Raw genomic sequence first — 21,313 nt, forward strand, 5'->3', positions numbered from 1 at the left:
CCACACAGCAGGGCAACGCTCATTCCACAGTAGGGCCACCCTCCGGCATGCTCACCCCACAGCAGGGCCACCCTCATCCCACAACAGGGCCACCCTCCGCCACGCTCAGCCCACAGCAGGGCCACCCTCAGCCCACAGCAGGGCCACCCTCCGCCACGGCTACACTCTGCAAAGCTCACACCACAGCAGGAACACCCTCAGCCACACTCACACCACAGCAGGAACACCCTCAGCCACACTCACACCACAGCAGGGCCACCCTCCGTCACACTCACCCCACAGCAAGGCTATGCTCACAGACAGCAGGAACGCCCTCACCCCGCAGGGCCATCCTCACATGACGGCTATGCTCATATCCATATTAAAATTATGGGTAGATTTAAGGAGGGATATTCTTATGTGTTTGAAAATGACAGGAGCTGATTGGCTGGAGCACCATTTAACATTCGTAACGAGTGATAACAAGGGGTTCACTCGTTACATCTGCCCCTATGTGTGTAACATTTATTTCTGTAACCCACAAGTAAATGGATGTAAACCATAGCAAATAATAGCAGAAAACTATATAACCATGAGATGTTTAATCACATGTACAGCATTTACCTTAAACTATTTTTACCTAAACTGCTAAAGAATAAGAAAGAACCACACCAAGCCCTGTAGGTTCCTGTACCATGTTCCCAGCTTTTACCCCAACCAATGCTGCTAATATGCATCTGTGCATCCTGTGGAACTGCCAGAGATCCCTTCTTAGACTCTGAGTGCTGGGACTTGTGATTCCCCTAACTGAAGACCCATCATTGTTACCCTCAGCCTGCAATGAGCCAATGCATGAACGTCAGCTACTGGGAAGCGGTGACACAATGGATACCGCTGCAGCACTCACCTCTCTCGCTCCTCAGCTAACAATCAATGACTGAGAGTCCTCCTGGAACCTGCAGGCAGCAGAGTTCCTGTATAGGGCAGTGGGGGCAGGCGCTTATTCCGCCATGTTTGTTTTGGGAAAAATTCCCTTACCTATAACTGAGCTATGAGGCTGCTGCATCATCATTGTGCGATTGCTAAGAAGTCCAGCTGTTTGTTTTGGCAAGAGATAGTGAGCACAACATCTGTGTGCTAGAGTGGCGGCGGCGGCCATTTCTGTGAAGACCAAAAGCCATTGGCATGTTATTACGGAGCTCAGGGAAAATGGCTCTTTTCATGGGGACACTGTAGTTGCACAGTCGATACAACGTCGTGCCGGTTCCTGGATCTCAGAGTCCGACACAGTCCACGCTGCAGCACGCGTAGTAGGCAGAATGCCGGAGCTGGGGAAAGTCTCCGTGCGGGACCCCGGCTGCGTGCTGCCCGGCGGTTTCAGCTCCGCGGTGACGGTGTGGCTGGAGAGACCGCAGGTGCTGAACAAGAGGCTGTGCGGGGCCTGCACGGAGAGGAGCTGGGAGCTCGGCATGTGCTGGGAGGAGGACGAGCTCCTGGGGGCGCTACTGTCCCCCCTTGCCGAACTCAGCTGCTGCCCCGCGGCGGATGGGGATGTGCTGGAGAGGATAAGGGTCTCCGCGGGGGGAGGAGCGAGTGCCGCGGGGGGAGGGACCAGTGTAGGGAGCACCGCCCTACTGCGGAGCCTCATCCCCAAGTGTAACCCGCACTACCCGTCCACACAGCCCCGGAGGGAGCTCGTCATCACAGGCATGTACCATTTATGCCTATATAACAGCCTTCAATGGGAAAATCAGGACAACATAAGCACAGTACACTTTAAGATCAGCCACACCCACTTTTGGGGAAGCCCCACCCACTGTATAATAGGGCTGTCCATTAAATGGTTAAACACTGTTGGTCGGAAATCATGGGCGATATGGGAGCCTGTTGGGAAAGTAAGCTTGGTGATGTGCAGCGCGAGGGTGGCGCTGTATCACCATGTAAACATCGGATTGTCGCCTTACCATCGATGGCAATACCCTATACTAATAATAGCAAACTATCGATGCCTCAATGTTTGAAGCTCAGACTCGTTCTATAAGCTACACGTGATAGGACTGTCGTGCTGAAATCAGGACAGTGTGGGAGGTCGCCGGTTCCATTCCGGTTGTGTCGTTGCTTCAGAGCTTAGGTCTGCGTTTTATTTCTGAGTTTGGCTTACAGAAAAGTATCACAGTGTCTGAGCGTGTTAGCATGGCATCAAGTGTAGTTTAGTAATATACCATGGTAGCATTATTTTCTGTAAGGATTGCCATGGTGCTTTTTCATCTGGCTGGGCTGCATTTAATTAACTGGTATAAAACAAGCCTTTTATATCCATGATTTGAGGGGTCTCCCTTCATTGGCGGAACCCTGGTTGTGTTCTGCATCGATGCATATCGCAGTGATACAGAATGCAGTTTGCCCCTGATTTCTTTTTCTAATGGCAGCCGAACAACTGATGAGAGTAATTCATATATGCGTGCTCAACATTGTCCCTAAACCTAGTGGGGATCTGGCAAATCTTCTCCCACTTTGCAGATCCCCCCTAGAAGGGTATAGGCCAGTTAATAGAAAACAAAGCTACCACTTCATAAATTGAGCACACACCGCACTCCCTTTAGCAGGTATAAGGACAAGTAAACTAATGAAAACAAAGGGGCTACAAGAGAAATCGGCGATTAATAGGAGGAAGCAGTGATACAGTGGTGGCCAAAATTGCGGACACTCTTTGGAATTTGAATGTTTTTCAACTTTGAATGCTTATAAAAACTTTCACTTCATGCAGTGCAATGATTCATATATCAAATGAAAGGAAATTTAATGCTAAATTCAACATAATAAACAGAGGTCAAATATTTGCATTTCAATGAAAGTGGGTTTTTTTTCACCTCTGTTCAGAGGAGTGAAAAAATCCCAGATAAGTGCTGCCGGCGGGGGCTAATTAAATAGCCTGGGGGATCAATTAGCCCACGGCAAATTACGCGTATAATTGAATTCCCTCTTTAATCTGCTAGTTTATCATTTCGGGGGTTTATTCATGAAGCAGTGAAAAGTGTGGAGAAGTGAGCCAGTGGAGAAGTTGTCCATGGCAACCAATCAACTTTGAAGTAACATGAATAATTTGCATACTATACAACTGTATGAAGCAGCTGATTGGTTGCCACTCTTTACACTGCTTCATGAATAGACAGAGAGTAATGCAGGCTTGATGTTACAGAAACACTTATTATAAGGAATAATGTGCTGACTATTCTAGGTGGGATCCGGTTGTTCGGTCGACAGTAAGTAGGTTGACACTGTCTAGGTTGACCGTAAGTCGGTCTACATGGTTTCTAGGTCGACAGGGACTCTAGGTCGACATGTTCTAGGTCAACATAACAAAAGGTTGACATGAGTTTTTCACATTTTTGTAATTTTTTTTAAAACTCTTTCATACTTTACGATCCACGTGAACTACAGCTGGGAACGGTAACCTGCCCGAAGCATGGCGAGCGAACACGGTGCACTAATTGGGGTTCCCGTTCACTGTACGGGGAAAACGACACCCAATAAAGTAAAAATACTCATGTCGACCTTTTCTCATGTCGACCTAGAGTCCCTGTCGACCTAGAAACCATGTCGACCTACGTACTGTCGACCAATAGTGGTTGATCTAGACACTGTCGACCTAAGTCTCATCGACCTAACATATCACACCCATTCCAGGTTACAAGCTGAAATCACATTATGAATTTGTGCCTAGAGGTGCCACCTCGAACCCTTATATAATCATGATGCTTCTCTGTGTCTTCTAATATCCTCATATGTAGGGTCATATGTCCCCAATAGCATTTATTGCTTTGTCATGACAGTGTAATAATCGTTTTAATTCATAACTAATGTCTGAAGACCGTGATTAGATTTTACTGAAGAGTTCTAGAAATATGTGACACTGAGATGCATATTCCTGTACTCACTATGTTGTAAACTTGATGAACCCTTTAGTGTAAGTGGGATCATGATAGATAAGTAATAAGGATGTTTTCTAATACCACTTCCAGATGCCTCCGGCAGAGCTGTGACATTTGTACCGCTGGAAGAACCAAGCCAGGGACGTTTTCAGGTCAAGAAAAGCAACATTTATCAAATCCGTCTTGAACATGTCGAGGATGATGAATGGTGAGTATGGGAGAGCGAGATGTCTGCACTGCATATATTAGCATTAAGTCCCAGTCTCCGCCATGTGATGTATAGCTCCTTCTCACACCCGGGACCAATGAGACGCCTTCACTTGTTAGTTCTACTTGTTTATTCTCCCTACAAATTGATTTTATTGTCATGACCGTTGTCGCCCCCCCCCACTTCTAGCTATCGATTTCTTTTAATTAGAGGTGTGACAATGGGGGTCATTCCAAGTTGATTGCTCGCTAGCAGTTCTTAGCAGCCATGCAAACGCATTGTCGCCGCCCACTGGGGAGTGTATTTTCGCTTTGAAGAAGTGCGAACGCCTGTGTAGCAGAGCGCCTGCAAAAACATTTTGTGCAAAACAAGACCAGCCCTGGACTTACTCTTCGTGTGCGATGATTCTATCGTTGGAGGGTTGGCTTTTGACGTCACACACCCGCCCAGCGTTCGCCCAGCCACTCCTGCGTTTTCCCTGGCACGACTGCATTTTCCAAACACTCCCAGAAAAGGGCCAGTTGATACCCAGAAACGCCCACTTCCTGTCAGTCTTCCTGCGTTGTGCCGTGCGACTGAAAGCTTCGCTAGAACCTGTGCAAAACCACAAAGGACTTTGTAACCGTACGTTGCACGTGCGCATTGCGGTGCATACGCATGCACAGAAATTATGATTTTTAGCCTGATCGCTGCGTTGCGAACAACGGCATCTAGCGATCAACTCGGAATGACCCCCAATATCTCTCACTGCAGATCTCATTCAGAAATGAGAATACTCTTTTTGTCTGATATTGATGTTGTCACTTTATAGTAAAAGAAAATCCATATACAATATCCCTGCATATAGGGGGTCATTACGAGTTGATCGCTAGCTGCCGTTGTTCGCTGCGTAGCGATCAGTGAAAAAAAGGCTAATCTGCATATGCACCGCAATGCGCATGCGTGTCGTACGGGTACGAAGTCCTTTGTGGTTTTGCACTGGTTCTAGCGAAGCTTTCAGTTGCACAGCACAACGCAGGAAGATTGACAGGAAGGGGGCGTTTCTGGGTGTCAACTGACCGTTTTCTGGGAGTGTTTGGAAAAACGCAGGTAAATAGGTATGGCCATTAAATGAAATAGCCAAAATTCAGGTGAATCCAGCAGCATAAGACGAGTGATCACAGTAGACAGTTGTCGCACTTTTTGCCAATAGTTGACTAGTTTGGGCAAGCCCACCAAATATGGAGTGGGGTTCCCAGCTCCTGGTTACAACGCCAACAAGTGGCTGGTAGATTAGGAAATATGCGATTGATTGAAAGTTTATATATAGTTGCAAATACCTGGAGGGAAGAGGAACTAGCAGTAGTACAACTAAATATATAAGTCCACTGAGCTTCCATCAAAACTCTACCTAGTTCCACCTGCCAAGCTGACACATAAGTAGGTAGTGTAATGTTCACGCTGTTGAGACACAATTGATACAGTTGTGAAATTACTGTAGGAGGATTCTCCACCATGCAAAGAGATTAAAATTTAGTAGGCAGCACTGAAGAATTGAAGAAAGCGTTTTGAAGACTGAGCAGCAGCACTTTTATGTCCTTAGGACATGCTGTGCTGCGGCTCCATCACCTCCCCTCTGTGGCGCTGTATACTCCCGCGGCCTGGTTCCCGGGTACTTACAGTGGAGACGCACCTGTATCTTGGCACACACCGCCGCTGCTCATCTCCAGGATCGCGTGGCTGCATGACATGGGGAGGAGGTAAGAGGGTCCCCAGGTGGGACCCGCCGGGTTGAAATCGCGATCCCGCGCGGTCTCTAGAAGACGGACCGCGTGGCTGGCGTGGACACGGTACGGCTCAGGGACCCCACTATATCCACCCGGGCTATAGGAGCACAGGTTACTTTTTATACAGGCTCCATTTATACCGGTGGTTAAGTCCAGCATAAGGGGGATAGAGCGCTAACCTGTAGCTCCTCCCCCCAGCTCCGGGCGCCAACTCCCGCAGATGTTCCCGCCCTGGAGCTGCTTTCACTTTCTCCGTCAACTCCCTGCTTAGACCAGGCGCCATTTCTACTTAAGGGCTGCTCTCCACGGGATTGCTGGGTGCTGTCTCCTCTGTATAGCCGCCTGTCACAGCGCCGTGCTTATACAGACACTTAAGTATTCTACATGTCATATAGACAGCGTTAGTTAAGAAGTAAGTGTGCTTCTAACAGAATAGGTGGTACAATTATTCTGTGATATACATCCAGTATTGCTGTGCATTGTTATATCTCTCTGCATTACATATCTGCTATTATATGTAAATTGCCTGTTCAGTGCAGTATTATTGTTGTGTACATTACTCCTGCATTGTGTTTGTGACTGAGTGTGCCATATAGAGTAGCTGCTGTGTGTGCTCTCCTTTTAAGTGTAACACACCCTTGCTATCACTATATTCTGAGCCCTGTGAGGGTAAGTGCGTCAGGGTCCACATATATATAGTGCTACACAGTCTATGCATCTCAGTGTATTTTTCTGTGTATTTCAGTCAACCCATACCGATTCATTTTTCTGTTTGTGTCCTGCTTTTATTAGCACATAAATCGGGGAATTGGTATACGGTATTCCTATTGTTTGGCTATATTGTACTGTGTACCCCACGGCTACATTCCTCATAATGTCTGCCACACAGGGCGGGAATTCCGCAGACGCTCCTGCATCAGGCAGTGCTGCTCCCACGGATTTACCAGGGGGGGGAACCTGCTGCTAGGGATGTGGGTGATGGGTCCCTTACCTCTCCCACTCCACCTGTGGTCCCCGTGGCCAACCAAGAGCCAACTGGGCTCCCTTCTCTTGTATGTTAAATACTTTACGCCCCCTGTGGGACTACCTGTGCCATTGCAGCCACAACTTGTCCCTGTAGCTAATCCGACTTGGGCGGACACACTATCTAACCAGATACAGGTTTTGAATAAATCCTTGGTTAAACAGAAGTCTATACCTCAGCCCTCTGGGGCTAAGGGGCCCTCTAAGCGTGTGGTTTCCTCCTTTCAATCCACTCATGTTACTTCTGATGAAGATGGGGCCTATACTGATCCGATTGATTCTGACTAGGTGGCCTCTGATGAGGTTGATGTCCCTGAATTAGTGGAAGCTATCAAAATGGTTCTCCAGATTGATGATGAAGCTGATCCCACTACTGCATCAAAAAAGCCTGATAAATTCAAGCGTCAGAAAGTGGCAAAAGTAGTTTTTCCTCACTCTGACCTTTTAATTGCCATACGTCAAGAGGTTTGGGTCTCCCCAGGAAAGAAGTTTGCCCTATCCAAGAAGATGTTGGCTCGTTTTCCTATCCCTGCGGAGTTGACTAACAAGTGGGAAACTCCACCGCTGGTCGACTCTCATGTCGCCCGGATTGTGGTTTCATCTTCTCTGCCTGTCACCACTGTCACCTCCCTAAAGGAACCGACAGATAAGCGTGTGGAGGGATGCATGAAGTGCATTTATTCCCTAACTGGGGCAATTCACAGGCTATTGATGCGTGGGTCCAGGTATTGGAGGCCGAGCTACCTCAGGATATTTCTGACAATGCCAAACAGTGTCTGTCTCATATTACCACCGCCTCCCATTATATTGAAGAGGCGTCCTCTGGGGCAGGTATTCTGGCGTCCAAAGCGTCCACTACGTCTATTTTGGCTCACCGGATTCTATGGTTGCATTCCTGGAAGGTGGACCTACACTCCAAGAAGATTCTGGAAGTGCCCCCTTAATAAGATCGTGACTGACTTAGCCTCTGCTAAGTCTGCATGCCTTCCTAATGCTACTCCTTCTGCTCCGAAAGCTAAAAGTACTACTTTTCATTCCTTTCGGACTTCAGCTAAATGAAAGGGTCACGGGTACTTGAGCAAGCCTCGTACTTCCAGGGCCGGTAAGCCCAAATCTAAACAATCCTGGGCTGCCCGTCAGCCTGCTTCCAAACAGGACAAGCCTGCAGCATGACGGGGCGGGCCTCCCCCCTGGGGGACCCCAGGGTGGGCGGCCGACTCCTGCAGTTCACCCAGGTCTGGATAAGGACTACTTCAGACGTGTGGGTGCAGGAAGTTGTCTCTCACGGGTACGTGGTCTCTTTCAAGAGACGTCCCCCTTGCCTGTTCTGCGCAACGGTTATCCCATCGGACCCGTTGAAGGCGCAAGCTCTACACTTGGTTGTCCAATCCCTCCTGGAGACAGGAGTGGTGGTGCCAGTGCCTCTCTCTCAAAAAGGGAAGGGCTACTACTCGACCCTGTTTCTAGTACCGAAGCCCAAGGGGTCTTTCCGGCCTATTCTCAACCTCAAGTCACTGAACAAGTTTGTAAGAGTTTCCAAGTTCCGTATGGAAAAACTGTGCTGCACTGTACTGGCCATGGAACCTGGGCACTTCATTGTATCATTGGATATACAGGATGCTTACCTGCATATTCCTATTGCCATTTCACATTAGCAATATCTGCGGTTTGCTATTGGCAACCTCCATTACCAATTGAGGTCTCTGCCGTTTGGACTGACCACGGCCCCTCGGATCTTTACCAAGGTCATGGCCGTGATGACAGCTCATCTCCGTCAACAGGGAATCAGGATCCTGCCGTATCTAGACGACCTGCTGATCCTGTCAAGCTCCCAAGATGTCCTCCTGAACCATCTCCAGCTGATGGTGCAATTCCTCACAGCCCACGGGTGGCTGTTTCTATCTCCAGAGAATGTCCTGAGGCTTCAGAACAGGATCAGATACTTCCTCTCTCGCCCAAGAGTGTCCATTCACTCTGCGATGCAAGCACTAGGCCTGATGGTGTCGACTTTCGACATGGTGGAGTATGCTCAATTCCATTCTCGTTCTCTCCAGTGGTTAATCCTATCCAAGTGGGACGGTCTGTCTCAGCGGATCAAGTCTCATATGATGGTCCTGACTCCGGAGGTCCGCTTGTCTCTGTCCTAGTGGCTCCAGGATCAACAGTTGAGTAGGGGCCGTCCCTTCTGGATTCCCAACTGAGGGGCTGGGGCGCGGTGTTCGAGCAACACTATCTCCAGGGCCGCTGGACCAAGGAGGAGTCTCTCCTCCCCATCAACATTCTGGAACTGCGGGCAGTGTTCAATGCGTTGACACTAGCCTTGCCTCTATTAAGGAACAGGTCCGTTCAAGTACAGACGGACAACACCACCACGGTGGCGTACATAAATCATCAAAGCGGCACTCGAAGCTGACAAGTAATGAGGGAAGTGCCCAGAATTCTTCAATGGGCGGAACGCCGTCTGCTAGCAATATCGGCAGTGTTCATTCCGGGTGTATGGTGGACGCACTAGCAATTCCATGGAATTTTCATCTGCCATACGTGTTCCCTCCGGTGTCACTCCTGCCCAAGTTCAAGCAAGAAGGAGGAATACTACTTCTAGTCGCTCCAGCGTGGCCCAGACGGCATTGGTTCTCAGACCTGCAGGGTCTCTTGATGGAACGTCCTCTACTACTTCCTCAGCGCCCAGACCTCCTCGTTCAGGGCCCTTGTGTCTACCCAGACCTGGCCAGACTGGCTTTGACGGCGTGGCTCTTGAAGCGTCACTCCTAAGGGCCAAAGGATTCTCTGAGGCGGTCATCCAAACTATCCTGACGGCCCGTAAACCGGCTTCGGCTCGGAGTTACTACAGGGTCTGGAACTCTTATTTCACCTGGTGTGCTGCTAAGAAATACAATGTTTACAAGTTCAGAACCTCATGGCTTCTGGCTTTTCTGCAACAGGGCCTGGACTTAGGCCTTCGTCTGGCCTCCCTCAAAGTTCATATTTCTGCCTGGTCGGTGTGGTTTCAGAGAAAAATTGCGTCTATTCCTGACGTTCATACATTCACTCAGGGTGTTTTGTGGATACAACCTCCCGATGTCCCTCCTGTGGCTCCATGGGATCTACAGTACAAGAAAAATTGGACATCACTTCTGCGCTCATCAAATGACTAAACAAACAGTAAAATATTGCGGCATGGAACAAGTCTGTGATCCACAGTCTTAAAGTGAGTTCTGATATGTCTGATCCCTTTCTTAAGTCCTTTTTTTTTCTTTTTCAATACAGATGGCACAGGACGTAAGGTAACTTGGATGCGTACCGTACCCGCGTAATAACATGGTGTATTCCTTGCATAAAGGTATCTTTGGTTCTGTGCTCCTTTCTTTCGCCTTGCTTCTCTGGATGAAACACTTGATCGGTTCTTATCCTCAGGGATGGAAAAAGAACAGAGGAACGACTGATAGTGTAGTAGGTTCGTATTATAGATGTACACTCTTGAAAATTTCAATTCTTGTGCCCCTTATTCTCTTAAAGTGGAGGTGCGTACCATACTCACATCCATACAGAGGGGGTGAACACACATAAAGGTATCTTTAGTTCCACTTGTGGTTCATTATCCTTAATCCCGATTTCCCCAGCTAGGGTCACCCCTACGTAAGTGAGACAGATAGTAAGTATAGTGGGCGTACCCAACTCACACTAGAAAGTGCAGAGACCAATTCATAAAGGTATCTTTAGAGTGGTCCTGGTAATCCTTTGTCCTAGTCTACGATTCCACTCCTCTCAATAAAAGGGGATGTATGCATGCAGGAAAAAAATCGGGTATCAGAAATGAAGTGGAATGATATCACAGAAAAGATTTATTGATAAAATGTTTAAAAACAGAACAAAAAAAACGTCAATGGACCCATGGTCATAACAATGGAAGATATGCGGAGATGAGTGAAGAATGTTAAAGTCCGGACTTTCTCACCTCTAGTTATACCGTCCAAGTCAGTCCCTAGCCCTCACACCAACGCGTTTCGACAGAGGTCTTTTTCAAGGTGTGTGATGAGGGCACTACTACAGATATTTATACCCCAAAACAGGAAATCATGTGATGGAGGTGTGGTTTCAATTTAAACCTTTACTTAAGTATAATTCCATAATAAAATCCTTAAAAGCTAATGCATAGCCATATAAAGTCTCAGATTAACACAAACTTCAGAAAAAAACATATCCATCATGCTAAAAAAACACTTTAAAAACACTGTATATCCTATTTCCTGTATGGTGGAACGCATTGTTTTTTCACTCACTTAAAAGGACCACCGCTGCCTCATTTCCTGAAAATGTTTTCTCATAGAAATGTGAGGAAGGATAAGTTTGAAACAATGTTTGGTGACAAACATGATTCTGTGGAATTAGCCGATGAAGATTTAGAAAGTTTAATGTCCAAATTAGAATGGGCCCTTTTTAAGGAAGGGAAGATTTGGTGGGAGGTAATAGCCCTGAAGAGATACCTTGCTGAGGAAATAATACCCAGAGGACTCAGAATAGACAAACTACCTACCTTCACCAATAAATCATCGGCTTTTGAAGAAGAATGGATCCGCATCATCGACTCGTGTTCTATGTCTTTGATGAGACTCATAGTTCGAGAAAGAAGTAAAGAATTGAAAGAACTGGAGACGGAAATTGAAACACTAAGGGTCACCGTAGAACCATTGGTTGATTTACAAGATTTTAAAGATATGGAACAAGAAATCGTGGAAAAAATTGCGGAAAACGAGAAGGAGTTGATGGAAAAGAAGAAGAAAAAATACATCAGAGATATGAACGACTTCAAGGAAGGGGTACAACACCAACAAAGAAAGAAAGAAAGAAAAGAACTTCTTCAAAAACAAGGAACCCCGTTACAGGGATAATAGGGTCAGGTTTGAGAGAAATGAAGATTGGGAAACTCCAGAATGGAGACAGGGTTGGAGGAACACCCGATATAGAAGAACATCTCAAAGGAATTCATATAGAGAACAACAGGTACCAAGACTGAGGATTTGGTCATCCAGAGAACGACAGGAACATTTTTGAAAAAGAGATGCACGAAAGGAAGATTATTCAAGGGACGGATACAACTCCAGATGGCAGTACAGGCGGGCCTTCGAGGATAGAGAAAAAAGAGAGAATAGAAGAGATCCAGGATATACCCGAGGACGTAATACTCCTGAATTTGCAGTAAGAACATCAGAAAGGTTTAACCCACTTAGGAGACATGAGGATACCAATTAGGTTTTTTTAGGACGAAGCAGTGGCAGATTCAACAAAAGACCATAACAAGAAGAGGGAGACGAGGACTGGCTTCATCCAAAAGACACCAACTATCTCATTACTTTAAAAAGAAAAAAAAGGATTAAAATACCATCTACCCTCGGCATTTCCACCACCACTGGGGGAATAAAAAAACAATAACGATGAGACTGCTTTCACCAGGATATATAATCTTAGCAGCCATGTCCTTAATGAGGATGAAGAAAATGTCCTTAAAAAGGGATTAAAATACGTACCATCCAGTAAACTCGATAAGTTTGAGGCCTATATCGATTTACAAAGGTTCATAAGGAAATTGACTTTGAAGAATTTTTTCCATGATCAAAACACCAATACGGTACAACATGAAGGGGCCTCTTCCATCTTTAAACCTAAGTCGACTTTCTTTCCCACCTTTAAAAAGGGATGCTTCGTTGAGAGCTTTGAGAGAATAGTCACAGAAGAGCTAAATAATACCATCTTTAGGTATATAGATAACCCAATATGATCAAAATGGAGAGAGAAACCCTAAAGGGACTTCAAGATAATACAGCAATTATCATCAAACCAGCTGACAAAGGAGGTGCAGTGGTTGTTCAGAACGTAGAGGATTAGAAGAGAGAAATCGAGAGACAGCTCAGTGATGAGAAGACATAAGAAACTTAGAGGGAATCCATCTGAAGGTACATCTAAAAGGATGATGGATTTCCTTGTCAAATACGAACGCAAGAAAGTTATCACGGACAAGGAGCGGGAGTATATAACCATTACACATCCATCGATACAAGTTATATACACTCTTCCGAAAATCCACAAAGATATTTTACATCCGCCAGGCTGACCCATAGTAACAGGCATCGAATCAATCACATCCAGCTTATCACAGTATGTCGACCATATCCTCCAAACACTAACACAGAAGATTAAATCTTACCTTAAAGATTCCACAGCCATTTTACAGGAACTTCAGCTCATCAGTTGGTCATCAGATTTCATTCTTGTGACAGCTGACGTCACATCATTATACACGGCTATCAGCCACCAACATGGCTTGGAAGCCACAAATTATTTTTGGGAAGAAGGACTCATCCTACGATATACGACAGCCTTCATTCATTCAGTGAATTCATTTTAACCAATAATTTTTTCTGGTTTGACAATTCATTCTATCTACAACTACATGGGACAGCCATGGGCACCAGGTTCGCCACTAGCTACGCTAACTTGTTCATGGCCCATTGGGAAGAAATATCAGTCTATGGAGACCATGAGTTCAGGTCGAACCTGATGCTATGGAAACGATACATAGATGACATCCTCTTCATCTGGAAAGGGGATGCCACCTCATTGGACACTTTTTGTGATCTTCTGAACACCAATGACCGGAACATTAAACTTTCATTTCAGAAGAGTACTGAAATAATACATTTTTTGGATTCTTCTATATTTATAGAAGAAAATGTGATACAGACCAAAACTTACAATAAACCTACAGACTGCAACTCATTCATCCCTTCGAGTAGTAATCATCATCCAAACTGGCTGTCGCCAGTTCCATAGAATACGGAAAAACTGTTCAAAATTAAGGAATTACCACGATCAAGGTACCTCCTTGAAAGACCAATTCCGAAAGAAGGGATCTAAGACTAAAATACTGGACGAACCATATGAAAAATATCAACAAGCAGACAGGGAACTTATGATAAGACCAATAGAGACTACTGAGAAGGGAGGAAAGGAAAGCGGAGACAAAATGGTGACCTTCATCACCAAATATAACAGCCAGTACAAAGGATTTGAGCATATTGTCAGAAAGAACTGGGGACTACTGCTTCAGGACCCTGTGTTGAAGAAGTATATACTGGATAAGCCACGGTTTATATATCGGAAGGCAGATAACATACGTAAACACGTAGTAAAAAGCGCACTGGAGGTTCCAAAGAAACTCACCACAATCAAAAACAAAGGTTTCTATAGGTGTGGTTCATGTCAAATGTGTCGTAACTGTAAAAGTAACACATCAGTTTTAACAAGCTACGTATCCACCAGTAACCAAAAGAAGTATGACATTAAAGAATTCATAACGTGCGATAGTAAGAATGTAGTCTACCTTGTACAATGCAAATGCAACAAACAATATGTTGGTAGGACAACCAGAAAATTAAAGGAGAGAATGAGCGAGCATCTTCGAAATATTAAGAAAGGACTTTTAACACACGTAATTTGCCCACTTCAAAGACAAACATGAGTGCAAAACTTCGGAGCTAGTCTCTTTCTGTGGTTTCCAGGTTGTGTCGGGGAACTGGAGAAAAAATGACATAGAAGAAAGACTGGCTCAAACTGAAATGAGGAGCATTTTCAATTTAGGCACCTTGAAGCCAGAGGCTCTCAATTTAGAATTTGAGACCAAATGGTTTCTTTGATGGTTTCGGCTACCATCACACCTTCCATTCATTCTACTGTTAGCCCTAGAATGTTTTCCTTTGTTATATCTGCTTAAACAAATCTGTCCATTGACAACTTTTTTATTTCATTCAAACTATTAGAGGTTCCATATTAGTGACCCCCATTATGTCTGTAATATCCATGTTAATATGGGGGAATACTCATACATTCACATTCTCATGTCAAATGTGTGCTGTAATTTATGCAGAAATTCATGCACCTACAGGACTTTGCATGCACACAGAAAATATTTATACTTATTAGGTTTGGGACTTAAATCCTCATGTTTATGCTATTTTTTATGTACATATTGTGTCATGTGTGTTTATATTTTCATACACACATGAAGAATGTGTTTTCTCTGACGTCCTAGTGGATGCTGGGGACTCCGTAAGGACCATGGGGAATAGATGGCTCCGCAGGAGACTGGGCACATCTAAAGAAAGATTTAGGACTATCTGGTGTGCACTGGCTCCTCCCTCTATGCCCCTCCTCCAGACCTCAGTTAGATTTCTGTGCCCGGCTGAGCTGGATGCACACTAGGGGCTCTCCTGAGCTCCTAGAAGAAAGTATAGTTTAGGTTTTTTATTTTCAGTGAGACCTGCTGGCAACAGGCTCACTGCAACGAGGGACTAAGGGGAGAAGAAGCGAACCTACCTAAGTGGTGGTAGCTTGAGCTTCTTAGGCTACTGGACACCATTAGCTCCAGAGGGATCGAACACAGGACCCGACCTCGTCGTCCGTTCCCGGAGCCGCGCCGCCGTCCCCCTTACAGAGCCAGAAACAAGAAGGTGGTCCGGAAAATCGGCGGCTGAAGACTTCTGTCTTCTCCAAGGTAGCGCACAGCACTGCAGCTGTGCGCCATTGCTCCTCATGCACACCACACACTGCGGTCACTGATGGGTGCAGGGCGCTGGGGGGGGGGGGGGCGCCCTGAGCAGCAATAATAACACCTTGGCTGGCAAAACTAACACCATATATGGCCACAGAGGCTATATAGGTGTATATTAACCCCTGCCAGAAACGATAAAATAGCGGGAGAAAGCCCGCCGAAAAAGGGGCGTAGCCAACTCCCTCAGCACACTGGCGCCATTATTCCCTCACAGCTTCGCTGGGAGGAAGCTCCCTGGCTCTCCCCTGCAGTCCTGCACTACAGAAAGGGTAAAAAAGAGAGGGGGGGCACAATTTAGGCGCAGTATATATATATTATAGGCAGCTATAGGGGGAAACACTCTGTATAGTGATATCCCTGTGTTATATAGCGCCCTGGTGTGTGCTGGCATACTCTCCCTCTGTCTCCCCAAAGGGCTTTGTGGGGTCCTGTCCTCTGTAAGAGCATTCCCTGTGTGTCTGCTGTGTGTCGGTACTGCTGTGTCGACATGTATGATGAGGATAATGATGTGGAGGCGGAGCAAATGCCTGTGAATGTGATGTCACCCCCTGCGGGGTCGACACCAGTGTGGATGGACTTATGGAAGGAATTACGTGACAGTGTCAGCTCCTTACATAAAAGGTTTGACGACATAGGACAGCCGGCTACTCAGCTTGTGCCTGTCCAAGCGTCTCAAATGTCATCAGGGGCTATAAAACGCCCGCTACCTCAGATGACAGATACAGATGTCGACACGGATACCGACTCCAGTGTCGACGATGATGAGACGAGTGTACCCTCCAATAGATCCACCCGTTATATGATTGAGGCTATGAAAAATGTATTACACATTTCTGATGATACCCCAGGTACCACAAAAAAGGGTATTATGTTTGGTGAGAAAAAACTACCAGTAGTTTCTCCTGCATCTGACGAATTAAATGAGGTGTGTGAGGAAGCGTGGACTTCCCCAGATAAGAAATTGATCATTTCTAAACGGTTAATGGCTGCGTACCCTTTCCCGCCAGAGGATAGGTCACGCTGGGAAACACCCCCTAGGGTAGATAAAGCGCTGACACGCTTATCAAAGAAGGTGGCACTACCGTCTCCGGATACGGCCGCCCTAAAAGAACCTGCTGATAGAAAGCTGGAAAGTACCCTAAAAGCTATATACACACACACTGGCATTATATTGAGACCCGCTATTGCATCAGCTTGGATGTGCAGTGCTGCTGCTGCGTGGTCAGACTCCCTGTCGGAAAACATTGATACCATGGATAGGGACAATATTTTGCTAACGATTGACCATATAAAAGACGCGGTCTTATACATGCGTGATGCACAGAGGGATATTTGCCGGCTGGCATCAAAAATAAGCGCTATGTCCATTGCCGCCAGACGGGGGTTATGGACTAGGCAATGGTCAGGTGATGCCGACTCCAAGCGGCACATGGAAGTTTTACCCTATAAAGGGGTGGAACTTTTTGGGGAAGGTCTTTCAGACCTCGTTTCCACAGCTACTGCTGGGAAATCGACTTTTTTGCCACAGGCTACCCCACAGCAAAAGAAAGCACCGTATTATCAGGTACAGTCCTTTCGGCCCCAGAAAAATAAGCGGGCTAGAGGCTCATCCTTTCTGCCGAGGGGCAGAGGAAGGGGGAAAAAGCTGCAGCACACAGCTAGTTCCCAGGAGCAGAAGTCCTCCCCTGCGTCCGGTAAGTCCACAGCATGACGCTGGGGCTGCTCAGGCGGAATCGGGAACGGTGGGGGCACGTCTCAGGGTTTTCAGCACACAGTGGGCTCTCTCACAAGTGGATCCCTGGGTCCTTCAAGTAGTATCTCAGGGGTACAGGCTGGAATTTGAGACGTCTCCCCCCCGCCGTTTCCTAAAATCTGCCTTGCCGGCAACTCCCTCTGCCAGGGAGGCAGTGTTGGTGGATATTCAAAAACTGTATTCACAGAAAGTGATCGTCAAGGTACCCCTCCTTCAGCAAGGAAAGGGTTACTACTCCACAATGTTTGTGGTACCGAAACCGGACGGTTCGGTAAGACCCATCTTAAATTTAAAAGCCTTGAACACTTATATCAAAAGGTTCAAGTTCAAGATGGAATCGCTCAGGGCGGTTATTGCGAGCCTGGAGGAGGGGGATTACATGGTATCCCTGGACATCAAGGATGCGTACCTGCATGTCCCCATTTACCCTCCGCACCAGGAGTACCTCAGATTTGTGGTACAGGACTGTCACTATCAGTTCCAGACGCTGCCGTTTGGGTTATCCACGGCACCGAGGGTCTTTACCAAGGTAATGGCCGAAATGATGATACAGGTTGAGTCTCCCTTATCCAAAATGCTTGGGACCAGAGGTATTTTGGATATGGGATTTTTCCGTATTTTGGAATAATTAGATACCATAATGAGCTATCATGGTGATGGGACCTAAATCTAAGCACAGAATGCATTTATGTTACATATACACCTTATACACACACAGCCTGAAGGTCATTTTAGCCAATATTTTTTATAACTTTGTGCATTAAACAAAGTGTGTCTACATTCACACAATTCATTTATGCTTCATATACACCTTATACACACAGCCTGAAGGTCATTTAATACAATATTTTTAATAACTTTGTGTATTAAACAAAGTTTGTGTACATTGAGCCATCAAAAAACAAAGGTTTCACTATCTCACTCTCACTCAAAAAAGTCCGGATTTCGGAATATTCCGGATTTCGGAATATTTGGATATGGGATACTCAACCTGTACTCCTTCGCAAGAAGGGAGTTTTAATTATCCCGTACTTGGACGATCTCCTGATAAAGGCGAGGTCCAAAGAACAGTTGATAGTGGGGGTGGCACTTTCTCAGGAAGTGCTACAACAGCACGGCTGGATTCTAAACATTCCAAAGTCACAGCTGGTCCCGACGACACGTCTTCTGTTCCTGGGAATGATTCTGGACACAGACCAGAAAAGAGTGTTTCTTCCACTGGAAAAAGCCGAGGAATTGTCATCTCTGGTCAGAGACATCCTAAAACCAGGAAAAGTGTCGGTACATCAATGCACACGAGTCCTGGGAAAAATGGTAGCTTCGTACGAAGCAATTCCATTCGGAAGGTTCCACGCAAGGATGTTCCAGTGGGACCTGTTGGACAAATGGTCCGGGTCCCATCTCCAGATGCAACAGCGGATAACCCTATCGGCCAGAACCAGGGTGTCGCTGCTGTGGTGGCTGCAGAGGGCTCATCTACTAGAGGGCCGCAGATTCGGAATACAGGACTGGGTCCTGGTGACCACGGATGCCAGCCTTCGGGGCTGGGGGGCAGTCACAAAGGGAAGAAATTTCCAAGGACTGTGGTCAAATCAGGAGATTTCTCTTCACATAAATATCCTGGAGCTAAGGGCCATTTACAATGCCCTAAGCCAGGCAAGACCCCTGCTTCAAAACCAGCCGGTACTGATCCAGTCAGACAACATCACGGCGGTCGCCCATGTAAACAGACAGGGCGGCACGAGAAGCAGGATGGCGATGGCAGAAGCCACAAGGATTCTCAGATGGGCAGAGAATCATGTGTTAGCACTGACGGCAGTGTTCATTCCGGGAGTGGACAACTGGGAAGCAGACTTCCTCAGCAGGCACGACCTCCACCCGGGAGAATGGGGACTTCATCCAGAAGTCTTCCAAATGCTGGTCAACCGGTGGGAAAAACCACAGGTAGACATGATGGCGTCCCGCCTCAACAAGAAGTTGAAAAGATATGGCGCCCGGTCAAGAGACCCTCAGGCGATAGCGGTGGACGCTCTAGTGACACCATGGGTGTACCAGTCGGTTTATGTGTTTCCTCCTCTACCTCTCATACCCAAGGTACTGAGAATAATAAGAAGGCGAGGAGTGAAAACCATACTCGTGGTTCCGGATTGGCCAAGAAGAGCTTGGTACCCGGAACTTCAAGAGATGCTTACAGAGGACCCTTGGCCTCTGCCGCTCAGACAAGACCTGCTGCAGCAGGGACCCTGTCTGTTCCAAGACTTACCGCGGCTGCGTTTGACGGCATGGCGGTTGAACACCGGATCCTGAAGTAAAAGGATATTCCGGAGGAAGTCATCCCTACCCTGATCAAAGCCAGGAAGGATGTCACCGCAAGACATTATCACCGCATTTGGCGAAAATATGTTGCTTGGTGTGAGGCCATGAAGGCCCCGACGGAGGAATTTCAACTGGGTCGATTCCTGCACTTCCTGCAAGCAGGGGTGACGTTGGGCCTCAAATTGGGGTCCATAAAGGTCCAGATTTCGGCTCTGTCGATTTTCTTCCAAAAAGAACTGGCTTCACTGCCCGAAGTTCAGACTTTTGTCAAAGGAGTACTGCATATTCAGCCTCCTTTTGTGCCCCCAGTGGCACCTTGGGATCTCAATGTGGTTTTGGCATTCCTGAAATCACATTGGTTCGAACCACTTAAGACTGTGGATTTAAAATATCTCACGTGGAAAGTGGTCATGCTGTTGGCCTTGGCGTCGGCCAGGCGGGTTTCAGAATTGGCGGCTTTGTCTTGTAAAAGCCCTTATCTGATTTTCCATATGGATAGGGCAGAATTGAGGACTCGTCCTCAGTTTCTCCCAAAGGTGGTCTCAGCTTTTCACTTGAAACAACCTATTGTGGTGCCTGCGGCTACTAGGGACTAGGAGGATTCCAAGTTGCTGGACGTAGTCAGGGCCCTAAAAAATTATATTTCCAGGACGGCTGGAGTCAGAAAGACCGACTCGCTGTTTATCCTGTATGCACCCACCAAGCTGGGTGCTTCTGCTTCTAAGCAGTCTATTGCGCGCTGGATTTGTAGCACTATTCAGCTGGCGCATTCTGCGGTAGGCTTACCGCAGCCTAAATCTGTAAAAGCCCATTCCACAAGGAAGGTGGGCTCATCTTGGGCGGCTGCCCGAGGGGTCTCGGCTTTACAACTTTGCCGAGCAGCTACTTGGTCGGGGGCAAACACGTTTGCAAAATTCTACAAATTTGATACCCTGGCTGAGGAGGACCTGGAATTCTCTCATTCGGTGCTGCAGAGTCATCCGCACTCTCCCGCCCATTTGGGAGCTTTGGTATAATCCCCATGGTCCTTACGGAGTCCCCAGCATCCACTAGGACGTCAGAGAAAATAAGAATTTACTCACCGGTAATTCTATTTCTCGTAGTCCGTAGTGGATGCTGGGCGCCCATCCCAAGTGCGGATTGTCTGCAATACTTGTACATAGTTATTGTTACAAAAATCGGGTTTTGTTGTGAGCCATCTCTTCAGAGGCTCCATTTGTTATCATACTGTTAACCGGGGTTCCTATCACGTGTTATATGGTGTGATTGGTGTGGCTGGTATGAGTCTTACCCGGGATTCAAAAATCCTTCCTTATTGTGTCAGCTCTTCCGGGCACCGTTCCTAACTGAGGCTTGGAGGAGGGTCATAGGGGGAGGAGCCAGTGCACACCAGATAGTCCTAAATCTTTCTTTAGATGTGCCCAGTCTCCTGCGGAGCCGTCTATTCCCCATGGTCCTTATGGAGTCCCCAGCATCCACTACGGACTACGAGAAATAGAATTACCGGTGAGTAAATTCTTATTTATTCTTCATTTATTATGTATCATCAGATCAATAATTCATGTTGTCGAAATCGAAAATATTATAGGCACAATCATCACGTACAAACACAACACAGATGGCCTCCGTGCGGGTGCTTGTTCTGCCGTGCGTGCGCATACTCGCAGGTTAAGTATAATCGCTCACGTAGTCTTGCGTGTTAGCGCGTGGTGTGAGTAATTACGTTCGCAT

General features: G+C 46.7%; 2 protein-coding genes across 7 annotated transcripts in view; one reads left to right on the forward strand and one right to left on the reverse strand.

Annotated features, from left to right (window-relative positions):
• Positions 1-1,275, reverse strand: part of ACOX3 (acyl-CoA oxidase 3, pristanoyl) — a 199,549-nt gene extending 198,274 nt beyond the window's left edge. For 2 of the 4 annotated variants that reach the window (XM_063924142.1, XM_063924149.1), the window contains exon 1: positions 887-1,275. Coding sequence is in view for 1 of the 4 variants with exons in the window: in XM_063924133.1 (XP_063780203.1) it covers positions 276-331 (56 nt within the window). In the remaining 3 variants the exon portion in view is untranslated. Of the gene's footprint in view, positions 1-275; positions 347-807; positions 840-886 lie in introns of those variants that run through there. The other 2 variants (XM_063924156.1, XM_063924133.1) reach the window with 2 other exon arrangements.
• TRMT44 (tRNA methyltransferase 44 homolog) overlaps positions 1-21,313 on the forward strand; it is a 325,304-nt gene that overhangs the window by 246,603 nt on the left and 57,388 nt on the right. For 2 of the 3 annotated variants that reach the window (XM_063924178.1, XM_063924184.1), the window contains exon 2: positions 4,002-4,119. In XM_063924178.1, the coding sequence (XP_063780248.1) occupies positions 4,002-4,119 (118 nt within the window). Of the gene's footprint in view, positions 1-1,208; positions 1,687-4,001; positions 4,120-21,313 lie in introns of those variants that run through there. The other variant, XM_063924169.1, reaches the window with a different exon arrangement.

Source organism: Pseudophryne corroboree, chromosome 1 (genome assembly GCF_028390025.1).
Source record: "Pseudophryne corroboree isolate aPseCor3 chromosome 1, aPseCor3.hap2, whole genome shotgun sequence".
Taxonomy (NCBI): Eukaryota; Metazoa; Chordata; class Amphibia; order Anura; family Myobatrachidae; genus Pseudophryne; species Pseudophryne corroboree.